General features: G+C 49.6%; 1 protein-coding gene across 8 annotated transcripts in view; it reads left to right on the plus strand.

Moving 5' to 3' along the window:
• PTPN3 (protein tyrosine phosphatase non-receptor type 3) overlaps positions 1 to 10,361 on the plus strand; it is a 110,712-nt gene that overhangs the window by 95,443 nt on the left and 4,908 nt on the right. For 7 of the 8 annotated variants that reach the window (XM_032635747.1, XM_032635745.1, XM_032635744.1 and 4 more), the window contains 4 exons: positions 1,802 to 1,948; positions 8,066 to 8,194; positions 9,090 to 9,235; positions 9,691 to 9,826. In XM_032635747.1, coding sequence (XP_032491638.1) covers positions 1,802 to 1,948; positions 8,066 to 8,194; positions 9,090 to 9,235; positions 9,691 to 9,826 — 558 coding nt within the window. Of the gene's footprint in view, positions 1 to 1,801; positions 1,949 to 2,085; positions 2,352 to 8,065; positions 8,195 to 9,089; positions 9,236 to 9,690; positions 9,827 to 10,361 lie in introns of those variants that run through there. The other variant, XM_032635751.1, reaches the window with a different exon arrangement.

The raw sequence follows: 10,361 nt of genomic DNA on the forward strand, positions 1-10,361 counted from the left end.
TCCTCAACTGCAGACATGTAGGTGTTCTGTTGTTTTGGCCATTGGTATGTTTGTAACTTTCTGTGTTTTTCCCCCATGTCGTTACATCCTGCCTAAAAATAAGAAAAATAAGACCACCTCTGGGCATATAACCCAAAAACAAAAGGTAAAAGATTTCACATGTTGTGGGGAAAACATTCATTTCACTCTGAAAATGCATGTTGGGCAACTTAGCCTCTCTGAACCTCAGTTTCTTTATCTAAACCAGGGGTCAGCACACTTCTTCTGTAGAGGGCCAGATAATAAATATTTTGGTCTCTGCAAGCCAGGAGACAAAATTGAGGATATTAATTAGGTACTTATATAGCCGTTTAAAATGCAACCATGTGAGGGCTTCCCTGGTGGTGCAGTGGTTGGGAGTCCACCTGCTGATGCGGGGGACACAGGTTCGTGCCCCGGTCGGGGAGAGGCCACAACAGTGAGAGGCCCACATACCACAAAAAAAAAAAAAAAAAAAGCAACCATGTGAAAACACAAAAAAACACTTTAGGCTTGCAAAGTGGCAGTAAAATTTGGCCTTCAGCCCATAGCTTACCAACCTCTGATCTAAATGAACAGATGATTTTTCAGGTTCTCAGGTTATAGCATGATATCAAGAACAACCAGCAAGAATGGGTCTGATCAGTGATTCCCCTTATTCAAAAGCATCTGTGAGATTCATTGACCCTCACTTCAACATTCCTGGTGTCCTGCAAGCAGAGCTTCAGAAATGGTGGGGCTGCTAAGGCCATGCAGTCCTGGGGTGGGGACTGGCTGAGACCAGGGCTGAGGAAGCCCTTAACCCAAGCACCAACCAAACCATGAGTTAGGCACCTCCATTTACCTTTCCCATCTAAGAATGAGTGAATCACAGTGCTGCTCCAAAGCTCAGCCAGTTCTGAGTGTTCTTTCATAGAAAAGACTTACTTTAGAAGCAGAAGGAGAGCAGGGTGGGAGAGGGACACTGAGGACAGTTGAAAACATTTTGACATCTAGCATTAATCAACTCAGATGGTAACCTTGTGAGGTGATGTGTTCACGAACTCGACTCTAGGAATCATTTCACAGTGTATACATACATCAAACCATCATGTTGTACACCTTAAATATATACAATTTTTATTTGTCAGTTATACCTCAGTAAAGCTGGGGCTGGGAGGGAGATTGACCAACTCAGTGGCACAAACATTGGCAGCCATGCAGAAAGCAAAGTGGAACAACAGTTGGTGGGATAAGCCTGTATGGCTTATGCTTCAAAGAAAATAAATATTTTGATAGAAAACCCTGCATAGGGAAAGATGTGAGCATGAGGATTGGCATGTGTCGCTGAAAATGCAGTTCCCCAATATTGACTATATTTAGGATACAGTGGTGAAGGTCATTTAAACTCTTCCATCTCGTAGGTCCACTTCTGATTATCGCCTATTGACTATCATATAGTTTTATCTTAAATATCTAATGCTAGTATTATTGTTAAATACTAGCATTTGAAGCTTTTTTTTTTTTTTGGCCGCATGGCTTGTGGGATCTTAGTTCCCAGACCAGGGATCGAACCTGCGCCCCCTGCAGTGGTAACGTGAAGTCTTAACCACTGGACCGCCAGGGAAGTCCCTTTGAAGCATTTCTGAGAGTAGCTTTTTCTTTGATTATTCTTATCGGCCAAAAATTGATAGAGATGTTATTCTGGTGTGATGACAGTCACTAAGTGAAAGAATGTAAGATCCAGTTCCCTGTCCACCTTGTGGCAGTAATGGATTCTAATGCCTTAACAATCTCTTGCCAGATGGAAATTCCTGCTGCGAACCTTGTGAACAAGTACATTGCCACTCAGGGACCCCTGCCACATACCTGTGCACAATTTTGGCAGGTAGTCTGGGATCAGAAGTTGTCACTCATCGTCATGTTGACCACTCTCACAGAGCGAGGGCGGGTAAGTGGCTTGATCTCCAATTCAGAAGTGTGCATGTCACACTGTGCTCTGCAGAACGTGAATTTCAGGGCTGGAAAAGGTCTTAATGAATTGTCGCCCTGTCCAGCCCCTATGTGACCCATAAATCTCCTGTACAGAGCTGCTGATGGATACCTCCAGTGACTGGAAGCTCAACACTTTTCCTGCCCACTCCCTGGCCTTTCCAAGCTAAGGAGTGATCAGACAGCCCCTTCCATTCCTGCCTCCGATCCATTATAACAAGCAGGAAGCCTCTTCACCTTGCCTTACCTGTCCAAGAACCCCTGTTTTCGCTGTGGCCTTACCCACCCAGGACAAGTGCTCAGGTGCTGGTCCTGAGAAGAGCAGTGTGAGTGCCAGGTTCACAATGGCCATAAAAAGTAGAAGAAATGACCTCTGTCAACCTCTGCTTGTGTTGCAGCAAAACCTGATGCAAAACAGAGGTAAGAAGGGCTTAACTAGGAGAGTGATGGGCACCCTGCTGTGCTCAGCCCGCCGTGCATTTTCCATAGGAACAGATCGCTGATTATATAGCGGAATCCGTGTGCAAGGGATACTGTGTAGCATGAGTTCTCTAACATCTGCCTGCATCTGGGTATCTTCATTATGAAGTGTTTATCCAGAAACACATTCCAAAATCAAATATAAAGTAATTTTGAACCACCTATTTTGAATGATCTTTGTGCCACTTCCTCCCAGGCCTCTCTTTGGTATGTAGCTCAGAATTGAGCTGTGCTGAAAGTCAGAATACAGGATTGGAATGGATAGTGTGTTTGAGGAGATCAGGCTACCCTCTCACCCAAAACAGCAAAATAAGTATTCCTACTATTTCTAGAGAGACCTGTGGATTGCAGAGGGCTTTCACACAGGTTGTCCCAGGCAGATGGCTCCCCACCTTGGCTAAAACACTTCCAGGGTCCATCCGTGAGTATTCGGCTCTGATTTTTTTAAAAAGCCCTCTTTACGACACGCTGAAATCCACATCACTTTGAACCACCACCCCACCTGCTTCTCTTACCTGGAAGACTCAGTAATAAGTTACCCTTCTCTTCTATGCAATGCCCTTTCAGATATGTGAAAATAACCCTCGACTTCCATTAAGGTGGTGGTCAGCAGAAATTGTCTGTCTTTGTCTCAGTGGTGCTGTTAGCCAGTTTCCCCATTTTGTACTCAAGCATTTGACTCCGGAAACCTACATGCAGCACGCTGGTGGGGCTCTGGAGCCAGATGATCTGGGTTCAGGACACGTTCTTCTCGAGCAAATTATTTAACCTCTCTGACCCTCAGCTTCCCTGAATATAAACTGCAGATAGTAGAGCCGCCTTGGAGTGTTTGTGAAGACCAAGACGATATATGTGAAAAGCCTAGAGAGCTGCCCGTCGCAGGTGTCCAGCAAACATTAGCTAGTGTGTGTCTGTGTGGCCATGATTATCATCCCTGGGAGGATGAGCCATCAGATCTGGCCTTCTGCGTGCGCTTGGGCTCCTGGGGCTTTCCATCTGTCATTCTCTGTGTTGGCTCTCACCCTTAGCTTCTTGTCACTCACAGTCGCGATCAGAATCTCTTCTCTTCACGTGAGTCACCATTTAAAAACTGTAAAGGCCCTCAAGAAGCAGTAGAAAGCTCCTTCTAGAATACTGTGAATCAGAGACGCTGAGGGCACTCTTCGGGGAGCAGTCGCTCATTCTCTCAGCTCTGCTTCCAGCCCTGGCCATCTCTCCATCTTGTCTACCTGGTTACCGTGAGAACTCTCAGAAGCTTTGCTGAAATCACCAGGCAGCAGGTCTATGGCATCACCTGATCTCCTTGTCTGGAAATCTTGTTTTTGCCTATTTTTAATTTTTGTTTATATTCTGTTTTTGTATGCATGTGTGATTTTCTAATCTTGTTTTGGAAAGGCAGTGAAATTACTGGGACCTTTTTTGAACTTAGGGAACTCCAGCTGGCTCACAGTCCTATCCTGTCCTCTCTTTTTTTCTGGAGTGCCTGCACCCATCTTGTTCCGTGGTGTCCTGGGTAAGAGGGCAGATGCTAGGGCCATGCTTCCTGAATTCGAATCCCTTCTCAGTCACTTCCTACCTGTGTGGCTTAGGAAACCTTCAGAACCTCTACATAAAATGGAATAATAATGACACTGATCGTCGATTTGTGGAGTAACTGAATGGGTTAATACAGGCAGCTTTCTTGGAACAGTGCTTGGCACACAGTAAATATTATACAGATGCTAGCTAGCAGTAATAGTAGTTTGGGTACACCTTAATTGTTGCCGGGACTGTACTATTACTGTAGTATTATTTATTATGATTCTTCAAATTGGCTCACCATTTTTTGCTTTAAAAAATTTCCTTTGGGGCTTCCCTGGTGGCGCAGTGGTTGAGAGTCCGCCTGCCGATGCAGGGGACATGGGTTCGTGCCCCGGTCCGGGAAGATCCCACATGCCGCGGAGCGGCTGGGCCCGTGAGCCATGGCCGCTGAGTCTGCGCGTCCGGAGCCTGTGCTCCGCAACGGGAGAGGCCACAACAGTGAGAGGCCCGTGTATCACAAAAAAAAAAAAAAAAAAAAATTTCCTTTGAAATATATATCTGAAATGGAAGCCCAGTATCACTTGCCATAAAAAGAAGGTATGTGTAAAAATGCAAAAACCACAAGACAATGTTTTTAAAGTCTAAATAAATATTCTTGCCTTCCAGGCTGTGAACCCAAGGCGTGCTTGCCCACACACTCATGTGCTGTCTCCTAAAAAGAGAGTTAAAGTACTAGGGAGATAATGTTAAAGCTATCCTAGACCCCAACTGAGAAACTCTGTATGGCATACATGGAAAAACCCACTTTCCCACCGTGTGGTTCTATGCCGTTTAATACAGACCCCCATCTCCTCCTAGCCTCCTACCAAATCCCACACTTTGCAGGCCTTGATCTGGGCCATTGTGGTATGTTACAGATGACAAGACATCGGCCTTGTTGTCTGCAGAATCTCCCCACATGAAACTGTGCCACGTTTGCCTGCCTGTTCTGTGACTCTGGAGAACGTGGATACTCCAGGTTTTCTCAGAAACTGCCCATGGAGGTGCTACTCTCAGAGCTCATGAGGTCTTTCAGTGGTGCTGCAACTCCTGCGAGCCAACACCTGAACCCATGGGGCAGCCAGGAGCTCTCCTCACCTGTGTTGGGCTGCTCCTTCCCCTTCAAAGTTGGCTCGGCCCTTCCCAGCTGCAAGATCATTGTTCTCCTTGGAGAAAAGAGAGCGCCAGCAGGCGTGGTTAGTGACAGACACCTGCCCCGATGGCAGTCCCTTCTTCCCCTCATTCTGCCTGTTCCAGCTCAGGAGAAAAGGCCCATTCTTCCATCCAGGAGGCCTCACTTCTACCGGCTGCCCTTGTAGGTCCTGCCCCTCCTGTTTTGTCCTGATTGGAGTCCGCTCTGAACCTGAGCTCCTCCAAGGTCTCCATGTAACCTGGTGGGTTGGTTGGTTTCCCAGCCCTTTCTTCCTAATGGAACCCCTTCCGGCTGGTTCCATTGGGTTAGAGATTCCCATCTCCCACGAGTCAGAGCATTCCCTTCGTAAGCTCTGGCCCTGGGAACTTACCTCTGTTGTTTATCAATGGTTGGAAACCTGTTTTCAAATCCAGGCTATGCGTTTCCTCCCTCTCCTGTTACAAACGCTCAGGTGACCTGAGCCCTTTATCCTGAGGTCCCTTATCTGGTCCTCACCACCCCGCTGAGTTCCTCCTGATTAGGAGTCAGTCACTCCAGGCCAGCAGCTCTGTCCCCTGCTTCTTCCGAGAGATGAAGTTCTTGGCACGTCCCATTTGCTTTCTCCCATATTCTGCATTTTGCGGGGTAAGCCTCCCCACAGGCGAATAGCTGGCAGGGTCCCTGTCGCCGCTCTGTGCTGCGCTCACGTCTGTAGGTGCTGGAAGCCTTGCCCAGAGGCCAGTGGTCAGTGAGGTGCTCCTGCCACAGAATAGCTTTCATTTCTCCCTCTTTTCATTCTGACCTAAAACGTTTTCCATTGTGTTCTCCCTTCAGGTCCATGGGTTTCCTCCAAGAGGAAACAGAGGTATAGAGGTATATAGTCTTTCCATTGAAAGGGTCTTCTCCTTCCCACCCCATCAAGGATGTTTCTTCTGGGGCAAAAATTATTTTTTACGTCTATATATGCTCCATTTCCTATATGTAGGATCTGACACAAGTGGATTCACTCTCTGAGCCTCAGTTTACTCTTATGCAAAACAGAGACAATGGCGGTATCTACCTCATAAGGTTGTTTGGAGACCCAGATAAAATAATGTCCATAAAAAGCACCATTTAGTGCTTAGCATATACTGATCAAGATAGTAGGCATTAGGGAATCCCCTGGCAGTCCAGTGGTTAGTTAGGACTCCGAGCTTCCACTGCAGGGGGCCTGGGTTCGATCCCTGGTCAGGGAACTAAGATCCTGCCAGCCGCACAGTACGGCCAAAACTGAGGTTCAGAGAAGCGAAGTACCTTGCCCAGGATTGCAAGTTAGTGGAACTTATCAACCAGGAGGGAAACTCAGGATGTGCACAAACTTCTTGTTCTTTCCGCTACACCCCCAATGCTTAGAGATCCAAATAGACCTAAAATCTAAATTTGATCAAGGTGTAAAGAGAGTCCAGTTCTGGTCAGATTCACTGGGAGTCTCTGGAAATAGAGGTATTTGTGGCTCAGCCCTGCACGGGCTCGTCGCTTCAGAGCGAAGCTTGCCATCAGCTGTCCTGTGGGCAGGACCCTTGGGAGCCTGCAGCAGACAGCTACACCCCCACAGATAAGGAAGCAGACGCAGGCCTGCTGGGTGTTGGCTCTGCCTCGGGTTCTATGGACAGCAGTCCTTCGTGTCTTGGAGAAGCTGGGAAGTGGCCACTAACCAAAATACCCAGGTGTGAGGTTTACAAGTAAACTCTTAACGCCGCCTTTTCAGCAGCATGCTTTAATTTCACATATTCACTGTGACGTTTGAAAATAGGAATAGAAAAGCTCTTTTAAATTACGTGCATCTGTTGGTTTATACCCCCTCTCAGCTGTAAGTAAATGTAATTTTTACCCAAGTTGATGCAGCTGTAGGCTTGGAGAGAAAATTTTTTTTGAATGTGTCAGAATTTGACTTGATGGATCTATGATGGGATAGGCAGCTTGGCCCTGAGCTTTGCTTTGAGGCCAGAGTTAGGAGTGAGACTGCTAGGGAACACGTTTCAGGATTTGGAAGGGGGAAGAGAAAACGGGAGGGGCCGTGGGGAGCCACAGCAGCCCTGGACCTGGGGCAGCCCCCTTAATCCTGCTGAGCCCGAGTTTCCCCCTCTGCCGCCTGGCACGTGTCAGCTCCGTAGGAGTCGTATACGAAAGCACTGGTGGGGCCTGCGGCAGCAGTGATGATAATGGCCACCGTCACCGCTGACCTGCCCCCACCCCGCAATGAGCCTGGCACTGCACACCATTCTCTCCAGCCTCTGTCACCATCTGGGAAGCAGGTGCTGGCCTGTCTTTCAGGTGAAGAATGTGAAAATCAGAGAGCTTAAGTAGTAGCAGGTTCAAGGTCATAGGGCTCACCGTGGAGGAGGAAATGATCGTAGCAGACGTCGGTCTGGCTCCCAGAGGTGTGCTCTTAGCGGCTGTGCCGTGAGGAGTGGACGCCGAAGGAGGAATGAGGTAGAAAGGGGTGTTGAGAGCAGAGAAGGGGCCGAGGGATGGGGGTGTCGGGTAGAGGCCGCTCCTAAGTCGAGGCCCCATGTCGGAGGCTCTCCTGTTTCTCCAGCAGTTGGACCCTGGTGATGAAGAAGGAAAGTCTGTGTGCTCAAATTCCAGCTCCAGCTGGAGTGAGAGCTGTGGCCTGGCCCCTGGCGGGTTGACCTCCCCCCAACTCCCCAGCTGCCCAGGGGAGGAAGGGAGATTCCCCGCCCACCCTCAGAAAACAGACGCAGCACAAAAGTGGCCTCGCCTGCGTCTCTCTTCTCCCAGCAGCTCTGAGTACCTGGTGCGAGTGAGAGGGCTCTGGCCAAACATCCAACCCGTCTGCCCAGTAACGGCCACGAGGACCACCGCACAGCCGAGCCTAACCCCTGCCCGCTGGTTCCCTTGCAGACCAAATGCCACCAGTACTGGCCCTATCCTCCCGAGGTCATGGAACATGGCAGCTTTCACATCCGCTGTCAGTCAGAGGACTGCACCATCGCTTACGTGTTCCGTGAAATGCTGGTCACGAACACCGAGGTGAGCACTGCACGGGCGGCGAGTGGTCCAGGGGAGGGCACGGGTTAGAGGCAGGCGCTGAATCAGCATCCAGCGTGGGCCCGGGTAGCGCTCTACTTCTAGGTCAGTCTGTGTTTTCACCTGGTGGGCATTTCAGTAGATGTACAGGCGGCCTGGAAAAGAGCCAGCACCCGTGTCCACAGCATCATATTTCACAACAGCCGACGGGTGGAAACAGCCCAAGTGTCCACTGACAGATAAATGGATAAACAGAATGTGGTGTATTCATACAATGGAATCCTAGTCCCCCTTTACAGAGAAGGAAGTTCTGACACATGCTACTGCATGGTTGAACCTCGAAGACATTATGCTGAGTGGAAGGAGCCAGACCCCAAAGGTCAAATGCTGTGAGGTACCTGGAGTAGTCAGTTCACAGAGACGGAAAGGAGGACGGTGGTTGCCAGGGCTGCGTGGCTGGGGAATGAAGTTCGTGTTTAATGGGCACAGTGTTTCAGTTTGGGAAGATGAAAAGGCTCTGGAAGGCATTGTACATAATGTTTAACATGGTAAACTTCTTGTTATGTGTTTTTGACCATAAAAAAAAAAGAGCCAATGTGGGTGGCCCTAATCATAAGTACCATAGGAGCAAACGGGAAGAGATCACTGTGGGCAGAAGTGGTGGAGGAGACATCGGGCAGGAGGTGGCCCCAGCGGAACCCTCGAGAGTGGGTGTTTGGGAGCGTATGGGAGGCGGGTGGGCAGGAGTTGGCAGTGGCCGTGGCAGGGTGGTACCCAGTGGTAGAAGAGTGTCCGGAGACAGGAGCTCCCTGGCTGGAGGCTGGAGCGGGGCCAGGGTCCTCCTGTCCACCTGCCCACCGTCCAGGTAACTCAGCGAGGCCACTCTGTCTCTTCGCAGACCGGAGAGGAGCACACCGTGACGCATCTCCAGTACGTGGCATGGCCAGACCACGGCGTTCCCGATGACTCCTCAGACTTCCTGGAATTTGTAAACTATGTGAGGTCCCTGAGAGTGGAAGGCGAACCCGTCCTAGTTCACTGCAGGTACTGTGGCTTGTTGGCTTTATTTTTTTAATACTCATACTCCTTGGGAAAGGCCTGGAGAAAGTTGGCAGGCATCAAGCCCACCTAAATCCCACAAGACTAGGTATGCTTTTTACAAAGCTCTCTTTGCTTCCTTTCTTCACAATGTCAAAAGATCTGGACAAACCTGTGATTGCAGCGCAGAACTGGAGAACAAACTCCCTCCCTCATCTTTCCCTCTGTTCCCAGCTGACTGACCTCACAGTAGATGCGCATAAGATGGGGAGTGGAGTCTTCCCGTTGGTTTTTAAGCCCCCGGTCTGTTCAAGAGCACACCTTGAGCGTGTGTTTTGTGTTCTTTGAAGGTCAGAGGTGGAAAGCTCCATCTGAGTAAGCGTGGGAACTGGCGAGGAGCTGAGCTGGGCTGTGCAGAAATGCTGTCTGAGCAAATCCCGTCTCTGCTCCTTTCCCCCCAGTGCTGGGATAGGTCGAACCGGTGTGTTGGTCACCATGGAAACATCCATGTGCCTGATCGAGAGGAACCTGCCCGTTTACCCACTGGATATTGTTCGGAAAATGCGAGACCAGCGCGCCATGATGGTGCAGACATCAGTGAGTAGAAATCCAGTAATAAAAATACTAACGATGGCCAGGCCTGCACGAAGGGCTTTTGCAGGTTGAGAGACCAAGGCTCCAAGGGACTGAGTCACTTGCCCACGGTCACAGAGCTTGTCAGGGGCTGAGCAGATCCAGCACCCACCCCATCCAAGTTCTGCCTCTCGCTACCCACCACTTCTGCTGCCTCACAGTTTGTTTCCTGCCAGCCGCTTGGCCAGGGAGCAGCCCCGGTTGCACTCTGCATTGTCAAGCCACTGACCCATCATGTGTCTGTCCATCGGAAGTAAGCAAGGTCACCTGAGGGTTTCACCCCGCCCGCCTGCTCCTGGGTGAGCCTTTTGACTCAGCAGATGTCTCACATGGCCCTACCCTCTCCTCTCCTCTTCTGGGCTGTCTCCCACGTACGTCACGCCTGGGTACCTGGCACTGCAAGTGTCCACAAGAGGAAATATTGTGGCTTTCCCCCGAGCTACAACAGGGGCAGTGGGGTGGCATGGAAAGTTCATGATTCACACTCCCCCACATACTG

This window comes from Phocoena sinus, chromosome 6 (assembly GCF_008692025.1).
Source record: "Phocoena sinus isolate mPhoSin1 chromosome 6, mPhoSin1.pri, whole genome shotgun sequence".
NCBI lineage: Eukaryota > Metazoa > Chordata > Mammalia > Artiodactyla > Phocoenidae > Phocoena > Phocoena sinus.